Source organism: Aotus nancymaae, unplaced genomic scaffold, assembly GCF_030222135.1.
Source record: "Aotus nancymaae isolate 86718 unplaced genomic scaffold, 86718_ANA_hifiasm-v0.15.2.pri h1tg000057l, whole genome shotgun sequence".
Taxonomy (NCBI): Eukaryota; Metazoa; Chordata; class Mammalia; order Primates; family Aotidae; genus Aotus; species Aotus nancymaae.
In genome coordinates, this window is record NW_026988471.1 from 25,124,776 (window position 1) to 25,151,906 (window position 27,131).

The window sequence follows — 27,131 nt, forward strand, 5'->3', positions numbered from 1 at the left end:
AGGCAATGGGCCTGTTTAGTAAAAGTCTGAGAGAAGTTGAATATGATCAGAGAAAAAAATTACTAATTGGATACATAAAAGGGTGTTATAACTGCTTTCACAAGTGATTATGACTTGTAGAGGAAGGAGAAAAAAGTCAAAGGGTTATTACTTGAGAAACAGTACCACTTGGCTGGGCACAGTGGCTCATGCCTGTAATCCTAGCACTTTAGGAGGCTAAGGTGTCAAGAGTTCGAGACTAGCCTGCCCAACATGGTGAAACCTCATTTTCTACTAAAAATACAAAAAGTTAGTGGGGCGTGGTGGTGGGTGCCTGTAATCCCAGCTACTCAGAAGGCTGAGGCAGGAGAATCGCTTGAACCCTGGAAGCAGAGGCCACGGTGAGCCGAGATCACGTCACTGTACTCCAGCCTGAGCGACAAGAGAAAAAGAAAAGCAACAGTACCACTCTAGAAAAGAACTCTCTCTTTAGCATGCATGGATGGTTATGGCAATATAAATAAGAGCGAAACTTGGTCTCAAAAAAAAAAAAAAGAAAGAAAAAGAAACAGTACCACTTTGGAAAAGGAACTTTCTCTTTAGCTTGCATGGATGATTATGGCAATGTAAATAATACCTAAATAATTTGTCATAAAATAAAATCTTAGCACTGTGTGTCTTGAGGATGTTTTAAAGTTAATGAAGACCCTGGGCTGCAGAGTGGAGACTGGAAGAAGGACATGCAGGCGTTGTTAACAGTTGAAGCTGTGGAAATAAACAGTCAACCGAAGCCAGAGGAGAGGAAGGAAAAAAAAAATCTTGAGGATACCAACATTTTTTATGGCCCTGTAAAAAAGGAGCAGCCCAAGAAAAGTGCAAACGAAGGGAAGTTCAGAAATCAGGTAGAGACTTATGCTGAAGACAGGGGAGGAGAGGAGTTTCACAAAGCAGGAGTTAGCAGCATCCTGTGCTGTAGAAAGGCCACAGGAGAGGAGGACTGAAGTGGCCACTAGATTTGGCCTTCAGCAGTTACTAGAGTCCAGTGGAGACAGCAGTACCTTGTACAAGTGGCTCATTTGTTGGCACCAGCGGCCAGAACAAGGCACTTTCACATAGTCTGCATTGGACTATACTGGGAAGTAGGTAGGCCCTACAGAAGGGGATGAAACTGATGAGTGCCTGGGTATTTCCAGCTATTACTGGGGATGGGGACTCTGCCGGTGGCTAGAGGTACTGCTAAGCCAGAGCTCAGGAAATGCACCTAGGGCCCCCGTAGTAGGTCTTTGACAAGAATCAGGGGAATGAATATATCAATGAATGAATATATGAATGCATGTGGGGGTGTGGTCTAGCAATTGCTTTGTGAGCGTGACCAGGACAGGAAGAGGACGGTGAGACCATACAGTAGTACCTGCCTGTGGAAGAAGCTGCCCGTTGACTCAGATAGGTGCCAGGGAGGTTGGTGTTTTCAAGGGTGTCAGGTTCCCCAGTTGGGAGAAGGGTGGGAAAGGGCTTAAGGATTTACAGAGATTGATTTAGGGGAGAAGACACAGGAAGAGGAACAGCAGGAAACAGAGCAACAGAGGACAGGATTGAGGAAGGGTAAGAGCGCTAAATGGGCTAAGAATGCAAGAAAGGCATGGATAGATGTGTGCTTCACAAGGCACTTCCGTGGCGAGTCACTCATTCATCCTTAGGACAAGCCAGGGAGAGAGATAGGTATTATATACTGCATTGCCAGCCTTTGGAATGCCGGATGCGATCCAGATAAGGCCATCCCGGCTCAGAGAGGCTGTTCAGCCGCTGTTCGATTCCTCCGGCGACAAGGAACACTCCACTTTTGGAAGTAGCACTTCTATTAGAGAAGTGAAAAAAAAAAAAAAAAAAGAGAGACAAGAAGAAAGGTGTGGGCCTCTTGAGGGGGAAAGATCTGTGAATGACAGACGTTTTAGGTAATTCATGGTATTGCAGAGCCAGAACGTGTCAGGCAGATCTTTTCATCTGTAAAACCAAGGGGGCAGACAATCTTTCTTTTCTCTTGTCTAACAGCCTGTGAAATCATCTAGGCAACCACCTCCCAATTTTACAGAATAAAAAACGAGGCCCGCAGGATGTGTCTCGCTCAAAGTAACAGAACACCCGAGTGGAGGGAAAGGCCCGGAGCCGATTCTGCCCCGCCCTCAGGGCATCTGGCCACTCGGCCACCTTCCCAGAAAGATAAAGAACAGCAGGAGGCGTCAGGCGGGGCGGCGTAGCTGCGAGTGCCCTGGGGTTCCAGGCCGGTTCCCCGCAGCAGTGGGAGGAACGCCCCGAGGGGAGGACAGGAGAGGGGCGGGGAAGAGTTCGGGCTTCGTTTCCCAAACTTCGTTAGCACGTGGGCAGGGGCGGGTCTGCGGCCGGCAGAGGGCGCTGGACGGCTCCTCGCTCGGCGGGCCCGGCGGGCTAGGGGCTGCTCCGGGCGCGCCGTCGGAGCTCGCGGGCAACGGGTCGCGGCGGAGCGGGCGGCCGGAGCCTTCAGGGGAAGCGTGGAGGGCGGGCGGGCGACCGGGAACAGAAGGGGCGCGAAGGGGGCGGGGGCCCCGGCTGCAGAGGAGGAGAACTTGGCAGCCGCGGAGAGCGGCTGAAATGCCAGTTTTTCAGGCCGGGCGAGTGGGAGTCTGACGCGATTTACTGAGCCCTGTCCTCCAACGGCTGCACCCCGGCCTTGAGCGCCTCGGCCGCCAGTTCGCTGCTGCTCCCTCGAGCGGAGCCTGCGCCAGGTTCCTTTTGCATCCCCCCTGCTGGGGTAGCCCTGCTCCGGAAAGCCGCGGCGGCGGCGGCGGCGGCCTCCTGGGCCCCAGGGGCCGGGCGCCGGGCCCGAGGAGCGGCGGAGGCCGCGGCGTCGTCGTCACGGTCGCGGACGAGCGAGGCGCCGGTGAACGCGGCCCACAGGCAGCGGCGGCAGGTGAGTGGCGGGCGGCGGGCGCGGATCTCCTGGTGGGTGCAGCTGTCACGAGCCGCGCGGCCGCCGAGGCCCTAGGGGGCGGGGAGCAGCTGGCACCCCTCCGCCCCCTGCTCTCCTTTCTCCCGCTCCATCCACCTCCCACTTCTCCGAGTTCCCCTCGCGGCCCAGCGCGGCTGGAGGGGGCGGAGGTCTCAGCTGTCACGGGCACCAGCTGGGGGCTGCTCCCCGCCGAGGGAAATCGCTGCAGCAGCGACTTCTCTCCGCCTCTTTTCCAGTTGCCCTAGTTAGCGCGGAGAGGGCGAGCATCCGCGGAGGAGGCGCGAGCCGCGCGAGGCGCGCGGCCGCCCGCCCGGCGTGGGGAGCGGGCTCCCGGGGCCGCCGCGGAAAGAGGGAGCCGGAAGTCGGCGCGGGCGCCCCTCGGCCCCGGCGCCGCCGTGACCTTGGCCAGCTTGCTCACCTCTCGGAGTCTCGCCGGCCCGGACCGCGAAATGGGGGCGACCGCGGCGTCCGTTTCGGTAGGCGCAGCCCTCGACGGCGCTGGTGTTTGACCCCGGCGCGCTTGCTCGCCCCTTCTCCCGGGAAGGGGTTTCGGAGGTAGACATGGGATGGATACTGGACATGTTCCTGTCGCGGCCGGGGTTTGGTCCCCTTCCTGGGATTCAGTCGAAAGGGCCGAGAAAAGGAAGCAAACATGTTGACGAGGTGATTGGGAGGTGGGGTTGGTTAGTGGACAGTGACAGAATTCGGGCCGCTCTCTGGTCTGATGGAAAAGACCTGGAGGATCGGACACCAGGGTCTCCAGTCCTTACTACCCAGCTGTGGTGGCTGCTTTTTTATTTCATTTAAAAGGAATTACCCCCATGAGTAGACACTGCCCAGTCTGACGACGTTAGAGGGAGACAGAGGGGTTGACAATACAGCCTGTGTGTGTGACAAGGGCAGGCCACGGTGTTGTGGCCGGAGAGTTTCGTAGGAAGGGAAACTTTAAGCTGGAGGATCTGTTAGCCTCTCATGCCTGGCCCTCCTCGTTTTTTATAGAGGTGTTGAACAGGCAGGTGTCCTTGTGAAGAAGGTGACATTTTTTCTTCGGAGATGGTGAATTTTTAATGAGTGTGATGTTGGTGAGTGAAGGGTTCTTGAGTGAATTGCAGTCCCAGCACCCTCTGTGGATGCCAAGAGAAATCTCTGCGGCGATGATTTGCGAGGGCTGGTGCTTACATTTCAGTGATTAAGAAATCAAGTGTCTGTTTAAAACATTGCTGCTGTGAAGCGTGGATTATATGGTACAGTTGAGGGATGGATCTCAAGGGTTAAATTTGTTTGAGGTTTGTCTCCTGGAATTGGTTGGAGGTTAGTCTCAAAAAAAAAAAAAAAAAAAAGAAAAAGCAAACAAAACGACAACAACAATAACAACAGAAGTTGGCCAGAGGGGCCTCAGCTTGTTCCACAGAAGCTATGATGCAGTAGGAAGGGGCCGGATTTCTTCATGTTGAGAATAATGTGAAAAGAAAGTATTTGCTTGGGTCTCTTGGCTCTTGAACTAGAAATAGTTTTGGGTTAAAGGTAGCAGTGGGGTTTGATTCAGCTTGACAAATAGGCATTCCTTGAACTATTTGCCATAAATTAGATAAAATGGAAGTGTTTCTGTTTTATCTCCTGTACTTTGTGGAAAGGTCTAATTTGGTTTTGTGAACGAATGTCTGAAATGTTTTCTGTTTCTTCAGACTCTATGCTTTGGGAACAGTGGGTCACAGAGAGGTCTGAGTTGGGAATATATGGGTTAGAGAGAAAATAGAGGACCGATTAGAAGAACAGGTGTTTAGTTTGATTTTTGTAGATATTTTCCACTGGTTATTTCTTTAACAACATTGAAGTGTGCTTTATAAGGTGCAAAATGTGATTTTACATAGCTTTTAGTTGATCCCTTCCTTATTTCTCTCAGAAACTCTGTAGGATTGTGTCTATTAAATTGTTTTTTTGTGTGATTTAAACCAAGGGAGTATTTTAGATCTACATTTTTGGGTAAGTGGTTTTATTGGGGGAAAAAAAGTGCTTGATGGAACTAATGGTGATTGTTTCACTGAAACTGGGATTATATAGACAATGCTTTTTCCTCCCTCTTTCTGCCAACATTTGTTTTTGTTTCTCCCTCAATTCCAGGGTTTCGTTTCTAGAAATCTGGGCTGGAAACAGAAGCAGCAGTTTGTATAATCCCAAGATCTTGCTTATGCCAGGAAGCTGTAAGGGTAACATGAAGTGGGTGTGATGTAAAGACACTGCTACTACTTCAGACATTTAACTGTTGAGGGAGTCTAAGGTCAAACTTTAATTTTTGTTGAATTTCCTCTTTTCTGTGTATGTGTTAATCTTTTGGTGGGCAGAAGATTGGGTTGCTATGGTGCTAACTGGTGTATATTGTGAAAGTGCTGGCGACATTTCATGCTTTTACTCTATAGGGAAGGGTGATAAACAAGCCTAAATAATTTAAAGATGTTCTCAGAATGGACTGTTCTCTGCATGTCCTCTTGATCCTGCTAATCCAGTGAGCGGTCTTCACTAGGACTAAATGTTGACTAAGTAATGGGGGTAGTATAGAGGTGCTGAAAGGTGGAGTGGCGGAGAGAGGGTATTGGGCATTTCTTGAAATTCTTTTCCCTATTGGACTGTATACCAGACTGATTTATAATTGTTTTTCAAGGATGTTTTATTTCTCGCTGCTTGGTTGTCATCAATTTCATAGACATTTGCTTAGATACTACCTCTGTTTTGTACTTTAATTTGTGTTTTTTGCTGCATCTCCCAAGGACCCCACATTGTTTGAATGTTATGTTGCATATCTTACGGAGTTGAGTGGCCTTAAGCCATGTGGCTTAACATAGTTTTCATTTTAGGGCATGTGTGGGAGGTCAATACAAGCTCATAACACGGAGTAGAATCTAAGTCATGGAGCATAGGAGATCCCCGGGATTCTCATGACTGTTTTGGCAGTGGTTTTTGCCTTCTAAATATGATTATAACAAATTCTCTGAGGACCATCAGCTGCTTTCCTGGCAGAGGTCCAAAAATGTTTTGGAGGGTTCCATTTTGCATTACTTGCACGTGCTGGATGCTGTGGTGGGTGTGGGACCAGGTGAAATCCATGAGCTGGATTTCATGAGTTTCAGGAGCTGGAAGTCAGAACACTGTATCTGATCTGGGCTGCAGAACCAAATACATTTCTCCCTATCTTATATAACTTTCCTATCCATTTGGGAAGAGGAGACTGTAGGAAAGGACTTTTTAAAATTGCTTCTTTCCCAGATTAACCCGTAGTTTAGCTGCTGGTGTTTGGCGACTAAGGATAGGCCACTAAGGATAGGCCTCTGTTCTAAACATTGAAGGTGAGGTCTAGTCATTTAAAAGCTTCCTTTTTCTTTCTATTTTAGTTAGAAATTGTGCCTTCAACACTTGGTGTCAGAGGTCATAAAATGGCCTAGTGGCAACTAGGTACCATTCTTGGTTGCTTAATTTCATAAGGAGATGCAGATTTGTTTTTGTAGCTTAGTTCTGAAAAATGGTTTGTGAACATAGTATTTGGATTAATGTAGAGTATAGAAATGATTGTTATATATAACTGCAGTATACATGGCTGAATAAGGGAAATTATTGTAAAACATTGATATCAACATATAAGTCCAATTCCGTAAGTTCAAGTAAAGTGAGTTGTATCCATGCTTCTTCCCATAACCTCATCTGCAACACAGAATTTTTGAGGCTCCTTGGAGTGATAGACTTTTAGAAAAGCTTAATATGGTTATCACATCTAAAAGATAAGTAGCTTATGCCAAAATAGAAGGTCTAGTCACTCGAGGAGTTCAGTCATTACCCTCATCTTAGATATATTTTGTTCTTTCCCCTCCCCGGGAGTATGTTTTAGTGAGTGGAGGGCAGGGATGTTTGGTTTTACTGAATAGCACTGACCTGACCATTAGGCACAGACAGGCCAGACTCATAAAAATAGATGCAAGCACAGAAGCCAAATGCACCCATTATCAGGACCAGACTTCTAATTGCACTGGATTATCCAGTTTTCCAGAGTGGTGCTTCATTTTTGCCCTTTCAGCTTATAATTGTGAGGCAATTTTAAAGCGTCTTTTAGAAATGGAGCTCTGACTTCAGACAGACAGAGGTGTCCTGGCTCTTCCAGATACTTAGTTGATGTAGCCTTGAGCTATTTAACCACACTAAACTTCATTTTTTATATTTAAAATTGAAGAACATACTTGTCCTCATATTGTAATCTTTAAATTCTCCTTTTTTAGTTGCTCTGGGAAAGGAATTCTCTCTGGTCATGCAGATGGTACCATTGTTAGGTATTTCTTTGATGATGAAGGCTCTGGAGAGTCACAGGTATGAATAAAGAATGTTGTGGGAGGCCGATGTGGGTAAGTCCCTTGAGTCCAGGAGTTTGAGAACAGTCTGGGCAACATGGTGAAACCCTGTCTCTATCAGAAAGAAAGAAAGAAAATACACACACATATAAATAAATTAGTCAGGTGTGGTGGCGGGGTCCTATAGTCCTAGCTACTTAAGAAGCTGAAGTGGAAGGATCACTTGAGTCCAGGAGGTTAAGGCTGCAGTGAGCTGAAATAGCACCACTGCACTGCAGCCTGGGTGACAGAACAAAACCCTGTCTCCAAAAAAGGATACTGTGGGATAGGGGATAAGAAAATTCCAGGAACCCTCCTAGAGGAGGCTGGACTTCTAAGGCATTTGGATTGAGGAACAGGGAGGAGGTTAAAGGAATGAGGCCTCAGGGACAGAGAAGAAGTTGGATGTGGCCACCAAAAGGATTTGTGTTTAGGAGCCTGGAGCTTACTGCTTATAAGAAGGGACGGCTCAGGTGCAAGGGACTTTGAGACAAAGGGAAATAAAAACTCTTAGGGGAATGAAAAGTGAAAATTATTCCTCTTTACATAAATTATATATAATATATATTTATATATGTAAATTTATAGAGAAAAGAGTTAACAGTTACCCTGGAGAGGGGAAAGGAAAAAGATAGGGGATAAAATGGAAACTTTCATGTTTTACTCCATGTAATTCTGTATTGTTTGAATTATTTATATTAAGAATTACTTGTGGGCTGGGCACGGTGGCACATGCTTGTACTCCCAGCACTATGGGAGGCCAAGGCAGGTTGATCACCTGAGGTCAAGAGTTCGAGACCAGCCTGACTGACAAAGGTGAAATCCCATCTCTACTAAACACAAAATATTAGCTGGCATGGTGGGACATGCCTGAAATCCCAGCTATTTGGGAGGCTGAGGCAGGAGAATTACTTCAACCCGGGAGGCAGAGGTTGCAGTGAGCCAGTATCATGCCATTGCACTCTAGCCTGGGCAACAAGAGAAAAACTCCATATCAAAAAATAATAATAATAATTTCTTGTATAGGCCGGGCATGGTGGCTCACTCCTGTAACCCCAGCACGTTGAGAGGCCGAGGCAGGTGGATCACCTGAGGTCAGGAGTTTGAGAGCAGCCTGGCCAACATGGTAAAACCCCGTCTCTACTAAAAATACAAAAATTAGCCAGGCGTGGTGGCATGCACCTGGGATCCCAGCCACTCTGGAGGCTGAGGCAGGAGAATCACTTGAACCTGGCAGGCAGAGGTTGCTATGAGCTGAGATTGTGACATTGTACTCCAACCTGGGCAATAGAGTGAGACTCTATGTCAAAAAAACAAAAACAAAAACAGAAAAACAAGACTTGTATAATAATTAAATTTAACCCTCCTTAAAAAAAGAAGCCCTGTGCTCTTTGTGGGCCTACACAGTGTTGGTTAATGTGTAGGACATCTCCTTTTCGGAGGAGCTTTACTAGGTGCATATTAAAAATTTCCCATACACAAGCATTTTGGGGTTTTCTAGAGAACAAGGTCAACAAGCATCTGTATAGAGTGTGTGTGTGTGTGTGTGTGTGTGTGTGTGTGACAGTTTGTGAAGAGTTCATGGTTAGGATGTGTTGGGATGGGAAAATGTTGGGAGAAAGACTTCTGCAGGGTATGATGGTCAGAGTGAATGTATCAGGTGTTGAGAGTGAGAAATTATTTCTGGGGTGGAGTCTTCAGAGAGTGATTGAAACCCTCTCCTTCTGTCTGTCTTAGGGGAAGTTGATTAACCACCCGTGTCCACCCTATGCCTTGGCATGGGCAACCAATAGCATCATGGCTGCAGGCTGTGATAGGAGGATTATAGCCTATGGAAAAGAAGGCCACGTGCTACAAAGTTTTGATTATAGCCGTGACCCTCAGGAGCGGGAGTTCACCACAGCTGTAGCAAGTCCTGGTGGCCAGTCCATTGTGCTAGGAAGTATGACAGGTGAGTCCCCTTTCCAGGTTTATCTTCAACCTACTTTCCCTGTGAACACTCCCTGCTTTATGCTTTAGCCAGATTATTCTGAGCCAGAGTGGGAGATTGGACCAAAATCAAGTGTCTGTTGAGATTCTCAGATTGTAATTCATGCGCTTTCCTCTTCCTGCTCCCACCATCCATGGGTGTGCAGGCAGTTCCAGATGTCCTGTGCTCTTGTTTTGTCTCTGTGCCTCTCCCTGCGCTTCCACAGCAGAATTCATCTCTATTTTCTGTTTCCATTGCCCGCTTTGAGACTGCTTAGAGTTTCTCACATCATATTACAGTTTGTTGTTTGCATCTATCTGGTTAAATCAGAGTCCTTGAGAAGGGGGCTTGTTATTCATCCTTTTATCTCCAGTGCCTAGACTAGCATCTGTATGCTAAATATATTCAAGATATGCTCAGATGTTTGGTGAATGAGTGAATGAATGATGGAGCAGCAGATAAACAGCAATGTCCCAGGTCTCATCACTTCTCTGGCATGTGTTTAACCCCAGCTTTGTCAGTCCTGTCTTTCTATCCCCTTCAATCTTATGTCTCCTCGTGTTCTGTTCTTTCTTCACTGCCTCCTACCATTTATCTCCTTGTTGCATATTATTTTCTCCTAACAGCTCATTTTTCTCACCTGCCCTGATCTTTTTGTTTTCTCTGCTCCCCTCACTCTTATTCTGTTTTAGTTTTGCCTTGATTTTCCCAGCTTACTTCCTGTGCACCTTTGTGTCCTCTCCTGCAAGACTGCCTAGCTTATGTGTTCTTTTTATTTCCTTTCTTTTCTGATATAGCAAGACTAATTTCCTTTGGTTATCAGCTCATTTGCACCCTTTAGCTCAGCCTCGATCTCTTCTAAAAGCCACATACTTTATTACAGGCTTCGGGTGTTCAACTGGAGCCCTCAAAGAAGCATCTGGGAAGAGGCAAAGCCCAAGGAGATTGGCAATTTATACACCATCACTGCCTTGGCCTGGAATTGGATGGATGTCTCATGGCTCTGTGTGGTGTGTTACTAGTAATCCCTTCTGGATCGGTGACTTTCACCAAATTAGAAAAAAGTCCTGCCTTATCCTACAGCACTCTCCCTGACACTAGAGAATCTCCTCTTTCCTTTTGACCCTAACCTAAAATTCTGGTGTCAAAGGCAGGAAGAAGAAATTCATACTTTATTGGAGGTCACAAAAGGAACAAAAATTGTGTGTAGGCAGGGCTAATTTCTCCCTTTTATCCCATTAATATGTGATGCCCTTGAGTCCAATGATTGTAGCCCGTTTCCTTTTGGTACTTCCCAAAACTGCCAGCTCTTTTACTGCCAACCGTTCTCTAGACTCTAGAGCCTAGGTGTTGAGGATGTCTGTGGATACTCTCCCCATGCCAGTGTACTATGTGTGTGACCTTTAATGCTGTCACTTTCCCTTCCAGGGCACACTGTGTGGTGGGGTGGAATAGTTTGACTGCTACCTCCGAAGAAGCATTTACAAGAAGAAGTTTGAGCTGACGTATGTGGGACCTAGCCAGGTAAGCAGGATGGTAGCCTACTGCACTGAGACCTTGCATGGCTTATTCATCCTGATACATATCTAACATTTCCCTGTCTTCTGGCCACAGCCATAGTGTCAAATTTAATCTTCATCCCTCTGGAAGAGCTGTTCTGGGCAACAGAATATGTCAGGGCAGCACCCTGGTATCTTTCCTGCTGTGGTTCCTGCGGCTTATTGTAAGAAACCTCTTAAGCACCGGACTTAATGTGTGCAGAGATTGCCACTTACGCCTTCCTGGTTTAAAACTTTACTGCCTACACACTGTCAACCGGGCAATTTGATAAACAGGATTATAAATGTGAACTCTGTTGTTTTAAGGCCTCTGAGCTTATTTATTTGATGTTGCAAGCTAATTTCTCAGTTCCTGAGCCCACTTTTCTCTTTTTTCTACCTCTGTCCTTTCATTTATTATACAATGGTTTCTTCATTCTTTTGTTCTTTCCAGAAACATGTATTTATTCTCTACTATGTGTCAGCAGTGTTAGGCATTGGGATTACCCGATAATTATCTTTACGACATTGTCCCTTGGATCAAGGAGATCATTATAACAGAGGACACAGACATATCAAAAAATAATATTAGCCAGATGCAGTGGCACATGTCTGTAGTCTCAGCTACTCAGGAGTTGGAGGCAGGAGGATTGCTTGAACCCAGGAGTTCAAGGCCAGCCTAAGCAACATAGTGAGACCCTGTCACTCAGTCAATCAGTAGATCAGTATGTACACTGTGATCACTGATATATAAGGTTTGTGCTAAGACTGAAAACATAGAGTGATTGGTTTTACCCAGTGGAACTTTCAGAATGACATAAATTATAAGCCTCAAAATAGATAACATAGGAAAGCATTTCATAAATAGTAAATCCCCATATAAACGTAAGGTACCATTACTATCAACGATATCCAAGGCCCAAGGAGGAACAAGATATTAGCTTTGTTTAGACTGTGGAGGTGGGCAAAGGGCATGGTTGTTTACCCTTCTTTTGGGCTGGGGAAGCCCAAGGGGCTCAGACTTGTCCTTTACCAAGGTGATTGTGAAGTGTCATCGGGAACCCGAGTGGTGCTCAAGTCCCACTATGGCTATGAGGTGGAAGAGGTGAAAATCCTGGGAAAGGAGCGTTACTTGGTGGCCCACACGTCAGACACACTGCTGCCGGGGGACCTGAATACTAATCGCCTTAATGAGGTAGGAACCAAAATTGAGGGTAGGGTGGGGAATCGGGCATCTTGGCTTAATACATGTGGGGACCCAAAATCCCTAGGGGTAAGATCTCCATGAGACGGTTCAACATTCTGGTGTAGGGAACCTTGTTTCAGGGAAGGAGACCCAGGAGGTTTACAGTTCCAGAGTATGACTCACCATCTTTGGACTATTTTGATGCCATCTCTTAGAAACATCTCTCTGGTTCCTCTCAGGGACCAGAGCAAATTCCGATACAGCACCTCTTTTGTGTAGTGCCAAAGCCTCCCTAAATATCATCCTTCTGCTTCCCAACCTGTCATTCTTTTGGCGTTGTCTTGGGTAATTATCCACATTGCTTCTTAAGTCTTCCGCTTTACAGATAGTCTGGCTGGGGTCTGGAGGCAATGAGAAGTATTTCTTTGAAAATGAGAATGTGAGTAGAGCTTGATTCACCATCACCATCTCCATAAGCCTCCTTCTAGCTTCTGTGTCATAAAGATGGCAAGTTGCGAGGGATAGGGAAACAGCAGATCTCCCAAGCTGATTTCTCGTAGTATTTAGCCCCATGATTCCTAGCTTTCCAGCCGTCCCTAGTTTTCTTTACCCTGCCCACCCCACGTCTACCCTCCAGTCAGACCGTTTCAGAATCGTTAAACCTCAAACCTTTAAGCTCCATGAATCGTTTTACATTCCCAAATCTTTTATTTTCTACATCCTTCTGGCCTTCCAATTTCAACCCTCACAGACAGAACCACAGCATCTCCAGCAAAACCAGAACCTCCTTTTTCCCCACAGGGTGGCGAAGGGACAGACTTTTATCAGGTCTGAGCACCTGATGCAGGTTCCAGCATAGTTAGAAATGGAAAATGACTTTTCTATTTCTAGCCATGCTGGAAAAGAACTACAAACTGGCTGAAATGATCTTTTTGGAACACGTAATAGGAAAAGAGGGACAGGATGCAGAGGGGATATGATGGAAAAAGATGGAAAAGGGGGTGTAAACTCAAGGGAGGAAAGTGTGCTGGTGATCTAGGTTTCCAAAGGTTTGGGGGAAACTTTCAGAGAGGTTTATATAGTTAATTTCACCCTTTCCTCAATTTCCTCCTCTTGTGTTAGTCCTTACTTTTCTAGACAAACTTCCTTCTTGGGCCTTTGATTACTTCTTTGTTTCATAAGCAGTCTGCTACCTCCCCTCTAGTCCAGAGCCTGTCTTTGCAATTCTTATGCATAGGGGTAGATCCAGGTTTTGGTTTTGGCTGGAAGCTTATACAATTTGAGGAGCTCTCTTTAAGAACAGTTGTCTTAGGCCGGGTGTGGTGGCTCACGCCGTTAATCCCAGCACTTTGGGAGTCTTAGGCAGGTGGATCACATGAGGTCAGGAATTCAAGACCAGCCTGGCCAACATGGTGAAACCCCGTCTCTACTAAAAATAAAAAAAAAATTAGCCAGGTATGGTGGCACACGCCTGCATGTAATCCCAGCTACTTGGGAGGCTGAGGCAGGACAATCGCTTGAGCCTAGGAAGCGGAGGTTGCAGTGAGCCGAGATCGCACCCTTGCCTTCCAGCCTGGGCGACAGAGCAAGACTACATCTCAGAAACAAAGAACAGTTGCCTTGGAAAGGGCCTGTGCAAATAAGGAGCCCTGAAGCTTAAGCTTTTCTTAGTTTCCCAATATTTTTGCTGGTCTAGTAGTTAAAAGGTGAGGTTTTTGGTCCTCATGTGCTGGCATCGTAACCAGGCTGAGGAGAATTTGCTGCTTTCTGATCCTCATATCCTTCTGTCATCCTCTCTGCTCTGCCTGTTTCCCCTAGAATGCTGTGAAGGAGGCCATGGGCATGTATCAGCAGCTACACCATTGGGATGAGTGTATCGTTGTGGCTGTAGCCAAGGTACCTGTTTTATCTTGTCCACAGTTGTTCAGAATTTGGTTCTGCCAATTTCAAAACCTTCTTTTGTCAAGGAGGCCATAGAAAGCAGAACAGGGTTGGGGCTTGGACTTGATGTGAGGAGTTAGGATACTGCTGACCCAGGAGGATTTCCCTTGTTACAGAGGGATTGGAGAAGCGTGGGAGGCACAAGAGTAGGAAGGAGGATGTGACTTCTAGTTCTCTGCATATCCAGGGGCACCTAGCCCTGGAGAATCTACGCCGGAGTTGTTACCAGCGGCTGATGGACACACAGCGGAAGGAGCAAGCAGGTGAACTACAGGAGAGCCAAGGGGATGGGCTAGCAGCCATCAGCCTCTACCTCAAAGCTGGGCTCCCTGCCAAAGCTGCTCAGCTGGTGCTGTCCCGAGAGGAACTGCTAGCCAACACAGAACTGGTAGAACACATCACTGCAGCCCTTATCAAGGGGAACTCTACGAAAGGGTATGCTCACTTCCTCTTCCTAGCCCTTATCTCCAGAGCTCAGGACCCTTCTCCCGTCCAGAGGAGTCTCAGGGCACAGAGCGCTTCCTGACTGCTAGTGTTCCCTTGTTTTTGGAGCTAATACTTGATTCTTTGTGTTGTAGGGGTACCATAGTAATGTAGTATGTGTTAACAGGCAGGTGATTTCTTTGAGAAGACTCACAATCCACAGCAGGCCCTGGAGTGCTACCGTAAAGGGAACGCATTCATGAAAGGTACTAGCCACCTATAAGCCATCCTTTACTGTTATGGACCCTTGCCCATCCGTCTCCCCAACACTTCTTGGTGCGTGTGTTCAGGTTGCCTGGCTCCAGTTCTGCTTTCCTCCCCTCTTACCTCCCCTTCTCACTCCATGCTTCATCTCCCTGTCCTACCTTTTTCCTGAGGTCCATCCATGGAAGTCTGGGCTGAGCACCTTTTCTCTCCCTGGCAGCGGTAGAGCTGGCTTGATTGGCCTTCCCAGTGGAGGTGGTGAAACTAGAGGAGGCATGGGGGGACCACCTGGTGCAGCAGAAGCAGCTTGATGCAGCCATTAATCACTACATCGAAGCCAGGTATGGGAGTATGGGAGTGTAAAGGACATTTGGGTGTGAAGTGAGGGGCAGTGGAGCCAGTAAGGACACCGAGGCTGAAAAGAAGAGATCTCAAAATGTAGGTGGAAGTGTGCTTAAGGGGTCCCTTTATCTCTGTTCATCTTCATCTTTCAGCCTACATATTTGTATCTTTCCCAACTTTGCCAGGTGCTCCATTAAGGCAATTGAGGCCGCCCTGGGTGCCCGCCAGTGGAAGAAGGCAATTTATATATTAGATCTACAGGATCGGAACACTGCGTCGAAATACTATCCTCTCGTGCCCAACACTATGCATCCCTGCAGGAGTATGAGGTGAGGGAGAGTCCTTTCCGCAGCATGAGGTGGTAGAGGATAACAGTGAGAGAACCCAAAACAGGAAGTGGAGGCCAGTTCACCTGATCCTTCTTTCTGGGCCCCAGATAGCATGACCACCTTGAATGAGAAAAGAACAGTTCACTTTCCCAGTTTCATTCCAGTGTGACACAGATACCTCCCTTCACCCCAGATATATAAAGTGAGTCTCTAGCTCTGTTCCAGCCAGCATGAGTGATTCTTCATGAATAACTCTAACACAGTTACAATATAAAATTGCTTTGCATTGCAGGAACGTGAGGCCCTTTTGAATTCCACTGTATTGTCCTCATACTGTTTGGGGCTGGCCTTTCTTTTTAAGTGGTAGACTGTATGAGACACGCATACTCATCTTTTCTTCTCTGTTATTACAAGGTCATATCGCAGGCTCTCCACCATCCCAGCCAAGGTTTGTTCTTTCCTCATTCAAGCCTGCTGCTCTGACATTTTGTATCTACCTCTCATCAACTACAGATTGCTGAGGAGCTCTATACTAAGGGAGACCGAACAAAAGATGCTATAGACATGTACACCCAGGCTGGCCATTGGGAACAAGCCCACAAGGTAGAGATGGGTGGAGTTCATGATAAGAGAACTCTGCCTTAGTGGCAGTGTAGCCTCATTCCTGGGTCTGTTTCTCCTCTTTGCTTGGCTCCCTGAAGGCTGACAAAGAGTACCAAAAAACAGTCTGAGCCACTTTGATCCCTAGCCACAGAGAAAGGAAGGGATGAAGAGATGCCCTTGTTTCCAGACTTGTCTATCATTCTTGAAGGAACAGATGGGCTCCGGAGCTGGGGAATGTGAACTACCACTCCTGATGGCTCTGGTCACATTGATGACTTTGTTCTTGCCTTACACTTCAGAGCCCAGTGGTTACAGTGGCAATGGGAGTGTATGTCCCAGCACAAGGCATTGCAGACCCTCCCACCTTAGCAGAATATAGTTCTTCCTCTGCTCCATAAGGACTTGGAATTCCCCAACCTGACTAGTAGAGTGGCAATAACCAGACTCCTGTGTTTGTTGGGAGAGTTCAGAGTTCCTGAGAAACAGGTTCCCTTGAAGCCCTGCTTCCCTGGGGAATTGGACCTGAGGCTACCCTGCCTCTGTGTCTCCACAGCTGGCGATGAAATGCATGAGACCAGAAGATGTGTCGGTGCTGTACATCACTCAGGCCCAGGAAATGGAGAAGCAGGGCAAGTACTGTGAGGCTGAAAGGTGAGCCGTGGCCTCAGAGAAGGTGTAGGGAGAGATGAGATTTCATTGCTGGGAGGAGGATGGGGCTCAGGATGTGTACCCTCTGCCCAGAAGGCAGAGACAGCAGGGATCTGGGTCTAGGAGGCCCCAGATGTATCTCCCTTTCCCAGGCTCTATGTGACAGTAGAAGAGTCTGATCTTGCCATCACCATGTACAAAAAGCACAAGCTGTATGATGACATGATCCGCCTGGTTGGGAAGCACCATCCAGATCTCTGCAGTGACACACACCTACATCTGGGCAAGGTGAGCCCTTCTCCTGGCTCTACCTATCTCTTCCCCAACCAGGCTCCACCTCCCCATCCCTCCATCTTGACTCACCTTCTTGCAGGAGCTGGAGGCTGAAGGCCGACTACAGGAGGCCGAGTACCACTACCTTGAGGCCCAGGAATGGAAGGCAACAGTGAACATGTACCGAGCCAGTGGGTTTTGGGAAGAGGCCTATGGGGTAAGGAATTCAGGCCACACTGAGGGATACATGCATCCTTTATTCCCACATTTTTTTTTCTTTTTTTTCTTTTTTCAGACAGGGTGTCACTGTCACCCAAGCTGGAGTGCAGTGATGAAATTACAGCTCACTGCAGCCTTGACCTTCTGGGCTTAAGCAATGGATCCTCTCACTTCAACCTCCTGTGTAGCTGGGACTACAGGCATGCACACCACACCTGGCTAATTTTTAACTTTTTTTATAGAGGCAGGTTTTCACCATGTTGCCCAGGCTGGTCTTGAATCCCTGGGCTCAAGCAATCTACCTGCCTTGGCCTCCCAAAGTGTTGAATTACAGGCATGAGCCACCATCCAGCCCTCTTTCCCATTTTAAGTGACTAATTCACAATCAGTCAGAGCATCTTTGAAAATGGAGTGAAGATCAGAGTCTCTCTTGCCAGAACCACATCCACATCTATATACAGAAAATGTCACATATAATTTTAAGGGTCTGTGGCAGGTGAAGCCTATCCTTGGACCCTAAGTACTTCAACCTAAGTTAAGAAACCCTGAGATGTAGCCCTCTTCCTGTTAACTTTTTATTTTATTTTATGAGACGGAGTCTCACTCTGTCACCCAGGCTGAAGTGCAGTGGCACAATCTTGGCTCACCGCAGCCTCTATCTCCCAGGTTCAAGCAGTTCTCCTGCCTCAGCTTCCCGAATAGCTGGGACTACAGGCACTCACCATGCCCAGCTAATTTTTGTATTTTTAGTAGAGATGGGCTTTCACTATGTTGGCCAGGCTGCTCTCAAACTCCTGGGCTCAAGTGATCAGCCTGACTCTGCCTCCCAAAATGCTGGGATTACAGTCATAAGCCACTGCACCCAGCCTCTCCCTGTTAATTTAGAACAGTTACTGGATCCTTGTCAAAGCCAAGGTCAGAGATGAGACAAGAGCAACTCTGTATTGGAGGATTATTGAGTGAGTTTGCTTTACACGTGGCCATGACTCAAGGAAGGGCTAATGCCTACAAACACGTGGCCTATCTGTGGGCAAGGAGCCTGGGAGGAGAAGCTGCAGTTGGACTGCTTACCAAGCTGGGACTCCCAGAAGCTTCTGTTGACCATGCTGCAGATAATTGGTGAGGCCCCAAACTTTCTCTCCACGAGCCCCATCCCAGCCAGAGGCCCTCTCCAGATAAAGAAAATTGATGTATACCTGAAAAATATTTCTAGAAGCGGAGGCAAGAATGAAGAAATGTGGTAAACGAAGATCCTTGGAAAGACATGATAGAGTGGCAAGAATAAATTAACTGCTTCTATTCCCTAGGGGCTCAGAACAGTGTTTAATTTTTGGCCGTTCTAAGAAGGATGGAGAGGGAACAGACTGTAAAGCCAGCACTGCAGACTGCACTAAGCCAGTCACTTGCTTCTGGGTAGTGGAAGTGTGATTCTGTCAAATGCAAGGCGAACTTTTCTTTTTTTTGGAAGCACCAGATCTCATGAGGTATTTTATTTGTAAAAAGGTATTACATCTCTAGAAAAACAATCCCAGGATTTTCCGCCCAATGCATTGTTGTCTTGCTTCTTCATGGTCCATGATGCCAGCTGAGGTTGTCAGTACAATAAAACCAAACCGGTGGCCTGGCGTGGTGGCTCACGCCTGTAATTCCAGCACTTTGGGAGGCCAAGGCGAGTGGATCACGAGGTCCAGAGTTCAAGACGAGCCTGGCAAATATGGTGAAACCCCCGTCTCTACTAAAAATACAAAAATTAGCTGGGCATGGTGGTGGGCACCTGTAGTCCCAGCTACCTGAGAGGCTGAGGCATGAGAATCGCTTGAACCTGGGAGATGGAGGTTGCATTAAGCCAAGATCCTGCCATTGCACTCCAGCCTGGTCAACTGAGTGAGACTCTATCTCAACAACAACAAAAAATCAAATTGGCAGGATGGGAGCAGATTACTCTGCCATTTTTCTACATCTCTGAGTTGCATGTCGAATCTGGGGCTAATCACTCCACACTTGTTTAGCCTGCCTGTGAGGTTCACAACAATTTTCCTAGCTCTGTGATCATCAGTGATTTCAAATCCGCCCAATGTTACCATATTTCATAATCGCAGTTAGAAACCGGACGATGACTTAGGGGCACAGCCTAATAAGAATCTGGTGTTTGTCTCTCTTTCTGGCATTGCTGATGCTCTTGAGAGCATCAGCCAGAACATTCATGTGCACCATTGTGGAGGCGCAGAAAGATGGCAGAAAGAGCAAAGTGAACTTTTCTTAAGCAACTGTTATAAATGCCAATCGTGGAGTCCGATGCTGAGGGTGATCTTGCTCAGTTTTTGGAGAGACTGTGTTTCTGATAATGTAGCTGGGGCTCAGGAGGAGGTGGTGAGCACCAGGAGCCCTCCTGGCCCTGTCAGCATAGGACTTCGAGGCTCACTCCTCCCTTCCCCTTCACAGGCCCATTCTCCTTCCTCAGGAGCAGCTGGCCTTAGGGAAGGCATAGGCTTTTCCAGACGTCTCTGGATCCACGCTGACAGTGACGTGGTCTTCACAGGGCTGTCTGTCTTCCTTTTTATCTCTGTGCTTTTCTGTCACTTCATGTCTGTTATCTTTAAACCTGTCACTTTTTCTCCCCTCAACCCTGTCCTTTCTCTGTTTTGTCTTGTCTTGTTCCTTTTATGAAGGGAAGTGTGAAGTAAGAAAACTTTTTCTGCCCCTTCTGTTTCAGCTCCTTTGAATTTGCTTTTGAACTCTCTCGGCTGGCCCTCAAGCACAAAACCCCCGAGATCCATCTCAAACACGCTTTGTACCTGGAGGATGAGGTACGGGTGTTATTTGGACCCTGACCGCAGAGCCCTCTTGTTCCATCCCCTAGTGCACTGCTGCCTGGTGTGCAGACCCCGGTCTCATGGCTGCCTGTGATGCCAGTCTCCTTCCCATCACGCACAGCTGTCCTTCTCCCTGTAGGTTAAATTGGAAGAGGCTGAAGCTGAATTCATCAGAGCTGGTAAAACCAAGGAAGCAGTCCTCATGTGAGTTACCCCATACATTCCTTAATCCTGTTTCCCCAGTCCCAGTCCCAGAGTCTTTCATGATTATCTTGACCTTCATTCAAACCTAGAACAAATCAGTGTTACACACCTCAGTGGCATGGCTGTTTGTCTCCTAGAATTGGGGCCTCAGTCCTATACTCAGTCTCTTCTCTGTCCCCATCTGGGGGCAGGTTTGTCCATAACCAGGACTGGGAGGCAGCTCAGCGTGTGGCTGAGGTTCACATGAGGTGCTTGTGGGACAGGCTCGGAGGGCCTTGGAGGAGAAGGACGTTCAGAGAGCAGAAGGGCTGCTGCTCCGGGCCCAGAGATCAGACCTGACTCTCAATTATTATAAGGTGGGGCACTGGACTCAGGGCCATGAGGGGAAGGGGAGAGGGTCTGAGAGCCCACAGAGAGCCACACTGACTGCTGGTATGAAGAAAGATCACTTTCAGAACCCGTGGGCTTGGGCAGTCGAAGAGGTCTGGGTTGGAAAGTGTGAGCTCTTCTTGGCTGTTGAGCTGATCTGCACTGGTTCCCCCACACAAACGGGGCAGGGCTTAGGAGAAATCCCGGGTTTGGGGCATTTCTTGGCCCAGTGGCCACGATTCCCACACTTGAAGCAAGGTCCGGGCGGGGTGGCTGGATGCGATGCATTCTGGGCACTTTTAAGTCTTTGTGAGCTGGTGATGTGGCTGGGGTTTGTCTTACGGAAGAGGCAAGCATTTGTAGTTCTGAGATGTGCTGCTGCCGGGCAGATTTTTCCCTGTTATTGAACACACTCTGTAAATGTGGTCCAGAACTGAAATCCATAGATTTGTCTTGAAGCTTAGAAGCTTTGTTTGATGAGCCAACTCTGATGATTTCGTGCTTTTCAAGTGTAGTAAGAAGTTGAGCGCTGCAGTTTTATCACTTTGTAATTGTAGCTCTTGGCTTAATACTCCAGATTGCACCCCTGAAAACTGTGGCTCTTTTGTAAACACTAGAGACTTCACGTCTTGCAGCCGTGTTATTGGATATGCCTCTAAGGGTTTCACTTTGTGCAGCTGTGTTCTCGGTGTCAACTCCAAAGATTTCACATCTTGCAAATGAAGCCCAGATCTGAATGCCATAGATTTTATATCACGGAGCTTTGATGTTGTAATTGGGCTGCAGGATTTCACACTTCTGAACTGTAACCCAGATTTCAAATCAATAGTTTTGAACCCTGGCAATTCACAGGTTGAAGCTGTGGCTTTGCAGTGGAGCCCAAGGGTTTCGCTTGGTACAACTGTGGTGCTGGAGTCAATTTGAGAGATTCTAGACTTTGCAGCTGTGGTTCATGTTTTAACTCTTTAGCTTTTACATCTTGCATATTTCGGTCTAGTCAATTCAAATGATTTTATACCTTTCGACTGTAGGTCAGACTTGAGGTCTACAGATTTTATACCTTCAGATTTTGACTCTGGAATTAACTCCAAAGACATTATACCTTCTGACTCAGACCTTCTCTTTACTTGCTCAGTGGCTCCTCTCAGAGGAACTGTGACATGTTTTCCCAGAGGAATTGTGTCCTCTCTTCTAAGAGGGACTGTAATGGCTTCTTTCCAAGGGACTGAGGTGGCTCTTCTCTGAGGAACTGTGACTTCTCTCAGAAATCCTATGGTGGCTCCTCTCAGAGGGACTGTGATGGCCCCTTTCAGAGAGACTGTGACAACTCTCCAGGGGACTGCAATGATTTCTCCGAGGGGGACTGGGACAACTATCCGAGGGACTGTGATGGCTCCTCTCTGAGGGACCGTGGTGTCTCCTCTCAGAGGAACTGCAATGATGTATCTGAGAGGGACTGGGAAGGCCCCTTTCAGAGAGGCTGTGATGGCTCCTTTCCAGGGGACTGTGATGTTTTCTCTGAAAGAAACTGAAATGGCATCTGTCAGAGGGACTGTGATGGTTTCTCCAAGAGCGGTTGTGACGGGTTCTCTCAGAAGGACTGCGTGGGGTTCTCTCCCTATAGAAGCTGGGGTGGTTTTGCTGCTCGTGTGTGTTTCTCTTTAAGGGGTCGGTGCCAGGTTCTCTTCACAGGGGAGCCAGGTAGGATTCTTCCTTGGGCCTGAACTCTGGTTCCTGGTGTGGGCAAGTTCTTAGACTCCTGGCTGGAGAGTTCATTTTTGTTTGATCTGATACTACTGTCCTTTTGAAAAGTTCCCAGAGGCTGCTGCACTGAGGCAGCTTGGAAAGTGATATCACTTTGGGAACCCGTGGGCTTGGGCAGTCGAAGAGGTCTGGGTTGGAAAGTGTGAGCTCTTCTTGGCTGTTGAGCTGATCTGCACTGGTTCCCCCACACAAACGGGGCAGGGCTTAGGAGAAATCCCGGGTTTGGGGCATTTCTTGGCCCAGTGGCCACGATTCCCACACTTGAAGCAAGGTCCGGGCGGGGTGGCTGGATGCGATGCATTCTGGGCACTTTTAAGTCTTTGTGAGCTGGTGATGTGGCTGGGGTTTGTCTTACGGAAGAGGCAAGCATTTGTAGTTCTGAGATGTGCTGCTGCCGGGCAGATTTTTCCCTGTTATTGAACACACTCTGTAAATGTGGTCCAGAACTGAAATCCATAGATTTGTCTTGAAGCTTAGAAGCTTTGTTTGATGAGCCAACTCTGATGATTTCGTGCTTTTCAAGTGTAGTAAGAAGTTGAGCGCTGCAGTTTTATCACTTTGTAATTGTAGCTCTTGGCTTAATACTCCAGATTGCACCCCTGAAAACTGTGGCTCTTTTGTAAACACTAGAGACTTCACGTCTTGCAGCCGTGTTATTGGATATGCCTCTAAGGGTTTCACTTTGTGCAGCTGTGTTCTCGGTGTCAACTCCAAAGATTTCACATCTTGCAAATGAAGCCCAGATCTGAATGCCATAGATTTTATATCACGGAGCTTTGATGTTGTAATTGGGCTGCAGGATTTCACACTTCTGAACTGTAACCCAGATTTCAAATCAATAGTTTTGAACCCTGGCAATTCACAGGTAGAAGCTATGGCTTTGCAGTGGAGCCCAAGGGTTTCGCTTGGTGCAACTGTGGTGCTGGAGTCAATTTGAGAGATTCTAGACTTTGCAGCTGTGGTTCATGTTTTAACTCTTTAGCTTTTACATCTTGCATATTTCGGTCTGGTCAATTCAAATGATTTTATACCTTTCGACTTTGGTTCAGACTTGAGGTCTACAGATTTTATACCTTCAGATTTTGACTCTGGAATTAACTCCAAAGACATTATACCTTCTGACTCAGACCCTCTCTTTACTTGCTCAAAATTCACACATTGCTGCTCTGGTGAGTTTACAGATACCTGACCATCCTGTTCCGGCTCAAGGGTTAAATCCACAAGTTTTACTTCTTCAAACTCTTGTCCTCTGGTTACATTCACAGATTGTACTACCAGTCTTTTCTGCCTTGGGGCAAACTCTACAGATTTTACACTTTGCAAATGTGGATCTTGAGTCTCCTTTATAGATTTTAAACTTTGAAGCTTTAAACATGGAGTAATCTCCTCAAATTTCATATCTTGCATTTGTGGGACTGAAGTCGGTTCCTCAGGTTTCATGCTTTGTAGCTGAGGCCTTTGAAGCATCTCCATAGATTTAACCCCTTGAGGCAATGGCGCTGGTGCAAAAGCTATAGACTTCTCACCTTGCATCTTTAGCCCAGATTTTAATTTCACAGCTTTCATATCGTGCAGCTGTGGACCTGAGACCAACTCCTCAGTTTTAAAATCTTGAATTCTTGAACCTGGAGTCAACTCCACAGATTTTACACCTGGAAGCTTTGGAGCCAACTCTGCAGAGTTTGTGTCTTCCATTGGTGGTCTTAGTGTCAACTCCACAGTGTTTATATCTTGAAACTCTGGTGGTAGGACTAGATGAACACATCTTCTACCACTGTGATCTTCTACCTTCTGCAACTGTGAACCTGGGGTCAAACCCCTAGCTTCTGTAACATGTGGCTGTGCTGGTGGAATTATCCCCATGGAATCCATGGCTTGTAATAGTGCTACTGGAGTTACTTTCACATAATCCATGACTTGATGTAACAGTGCTGAGATCACTTCCGATGATTTTGTGCCTTGACATATTGGCCCTGGAATAGTCTTTCCTTGTTCCATGACTTGACTTTGTGATCCTGAGGTCATGCCATCTGATTCCATGACTTTATGCTGTGGCCCTGGCATCATTTCCCCAGTTTCCATAACTGCACATTGTGGCCTTAGATTCATCTTATCTGATTTTGTGACTTGATGGTTCAATAATGTGTTCATTTTCACTGACTCTATGGCTTGATGTTGTGGTGTTGGAGTCGTTCCTACTGATTCTGTATGTGGATGTGATTTGTTAATCATCCCCATAGAATCCATACCTTGAAGCAGTGCTACAGGAGTTACTTTTGATTTCTGGGGCTCTGATAGCTGAAAAGGAGGTAGGGTTGTGCCTTGGTTCTCAAACACAGATGACTGCTTTTTTGTGGGAAGTAGGTAAACTATGGCTCTGTTATTCCCAAGTTCTTCCTTCAGAAAAGACAGGAAGATGAGACAGACTGGAGTTACTGCATGATGATCTAAAGGAGATGCTGTGGTCAGTAGAATGTGTTGCTTTCTTATAGTCACAACAGCATAGAACAGAGGAGGTAGAGGAAGAAATTGTATCCTGTGGTTCAGGCAAATCCTGTTCTATAAGCCTTGATCTAAGAAATAAAGAGAAATGTTTCAGTTTGCATTGAAATAGGAAAAAGAAAAATGTGGCCATTTCAAATGCAAAATATTTTTGGCCTGAAGGACAATTGGGGAAAAAAAAGTTTCTTCCCCCAACATCAGTTACTTATAGAAAGAATTCCTCTGCCAGGACAAAGGGAGGAAACTGTTCCCATTCCACCCAGAAATGACCCTTTGACCAGTTTGAACCCAGAACTTCCTCCACAGACAAAATGAACTCTCTCCCTCCCTCCTTCTTCCCCTTCCTTCCTCCTTTTTAAAACCTCTACCACCTTCAGTCCTCACCCAGAAACTACAATGCCTGACCTTATGCTTTTCAGGTGTCGGAAGATCTGTTGAAGATTCTGCTGCATTGACCAGAGCATATATTCCTCGGTTCAGTCCCCAGGGAGTTCTGAAACACTGGATGCAACATTGTATGTCAATGTAATTGAAGTCTCATTAAAATACCAGTAAGGAAAACAGTAAGAGAGATTTAACTTAGAAAAGAGAAAGCTATCATAGTGAAGGAAGTAAAACAGGGTACCATGTACTTTACTTCTAACTTTCACAGAGTTTATCAGTAGAATTGGCTGAAGACAGGCTACTCACCATGTCAGGTTAGCTTCAGTGCAAGCCATCCTGAGGGTTTCTTCCCACTGTGGATCTGGGAGAAGAGGAGAAGAATCTATCAGCATTGTGATTATCGACATCATTTCATCCAACCCCCTCTTTTTGCAAATAAGGAAATAAAGATGAAGTTATGCCCAAGATCATGAAGCTAATTAGTGGTAGATCTCAGACTTAACCCATCTCAACATTTTTCAAAAAGCTACACTGCTTCCATCATACATGCTGCCTTCATCCTACAGTAGATGTAAGCTATATACATTGGGAAGAATAGGAATAATCATAGTAATAAGCAGTGGGAGTAGGGGAAAGAGAGGCCATGATACATATCTTTTCCTTCAAAGGAGTCTATCCAGTATCTATGGTGGGGGGAAAAAGATAGGGAAACTTCCCTCACCAAACTCTTGGTAGTTACCCTTTGTCCATTTTATAATCTCACCAAGGTTCCTCCCCAATACCTTGGGATTTGAACAAAAGGAGCTGAGGAGAGGAAGCATGAGGAAAGCAACCATGGCGCTATATACATACAGCTCTTTTTTTTTCTAATCTTATGACAGATTGACATACATCTCTTTAGACATGGAGATGCTAGAAGAAGCACAATTCTTCCATTTTTTACACTCTCTTTTCCAACCTCCCTCCACCTGCTATTTAAGGCTAGAGTCATAAGGCAGACCCATAATTGGTCTGTCATTAACCTGGAACTGAAGAGTAAAGGATAGAATCATTCTAACCTGTTAATTTCTGGATCATTTTCCCTCTATGGTGCTTTGAAGTCTAGGGAAGCACAAAAAGAAAATCAGATTATATTCTAGGTTAGAGACTTTATTGACAGCACATCTCACCTTTTAGATATCAGATATTGATACATCTCATGTATCAGATACTGATAGAATTGGCACCCATAACCATACATAAATACTGTAACAAACATAAATGTCAGGGAATATAGAGGATAGTGATTAACTTCCTAAGACAGAAGGGACGAATTACTGAAGAAGTTGCATTTGTACTCGAGTTTAAAGAATCAGCGCAAGACTTTTAGGTGAAGAAAAAGTATTTCAGGCAAGCAGAAACATCACTGAGATCAGCATGTCATGAAGGTCAGGTGCACTTTTGCTAAGTAGTGGGAGATGCTAGGCTGACAAGGTAGATGGAAGCCAGGTTATGCCTAAAGGTAAAATTTTAATTTTATTCTTTAGTTGGAAAACTCCCAGGGTTTTTGCAAAATGCTCCAGGTCATTTTTGTCCCGTCCTGCAGGAAAAACAACGAGGACGAAGGAGAGGATGTGGGGATGGAAATGGGGCAGGAGATGTGAAGAATAGAGACAAGACAGGAGTCTGATCAAGTCTCGTTTATTCACCCAGGGAAAGCGGTATAAGAAGGGTAGAAAGGAGGAAGAAAGGGAGGTAGGGGAAGGAGTGCTGTCCTCATTGCGGTTGGGAAAGTCCGGTCACATGATTTCTAGTAAACTGTAATTTGTCATTTTGAAACAGAGACTAGACTGCAGGGCACCACATGGCTTGTGGATCACAGAGGTCTGGCAAATGCCTCCCACAGGTCCCTGTCCTGGCTGATAAGACAGAGGCCTGGCGGATGTTCCGCAGAGGTCCCTGTCCTGGCTGATAAGACAGGGGCCTGGTGGATGCTTCCCACCGGTCCCCCTTTTTATTAATATTATTTTATTAGGAGAGGCTGAATGG

General features: G+C 46.6%; 1 protein-coding gene, 2 long non-coding RNA genes and 1 pseudogene across 3 annotated transcripts; 3 read left to right on the forward strand and 1 right to left on the reverse strand.

Moving 5' to 3' along the window:
- Window positions 1-587: 587 nt before the first annotated feature.
- On the forward strand, window positions 588-11,870 carry LOC135269632 (uncharacterized). Its single transcript, XM_064363759.1, has 6 exons — window positions 588-605; window positions 2,426-2,619; window positions 2,704-2,923; window positions 9,070-9,283; window positions 10,185-10,311; window positions 10,730-11,870. Exons 1-6 carry the CDS (start codon window positions 588-590, stop codon window positions 10,803-10,805), a joined length of 849 nt encoding a protein of 282 aa, XP_064219829.1. The 3' UTR covers window positions 10,806-11,870.
- LOC105706951 (intraflagellar transport protein 172 homolog) lies at window positions 11,813-16,962 on the forward strand (annotated as a pseudogene).
- A 117-nt stretch (window positions 16,963-17,079) lies between these two features.
- Window positions 17,080-25,570, forward strand: LOC135269663 (uncharacterized). The gene is made up of 3 exons (XR_010337905.1): window positions 17,080-19,874; window positions 20,020-20,084; window positions 25,139-25,570. It is a non-coding gene; the product is annotated as an uncharacterized LOC135269663 (long non-coding RNA).
- LOC105733214 (uncharacterized) lies at window positions 22,937-26,893 on the reverse strand. The gene is made up of 4 exons (XR_010337906.1): window positions 26,162-26,893; window positions 25,410-25,464; window positions 25,125-25,220; window positions 22,937-24,790 (listed from the first exon to the last, which is right to left on the reverse strand). It is a non-coding gene; the product is annotated as an uncharacterized LOC105733214 (long non-coding RNA).
- Between the last annotated feature and the right edge of the window lie 238 nt (window positions 26,894-27,131).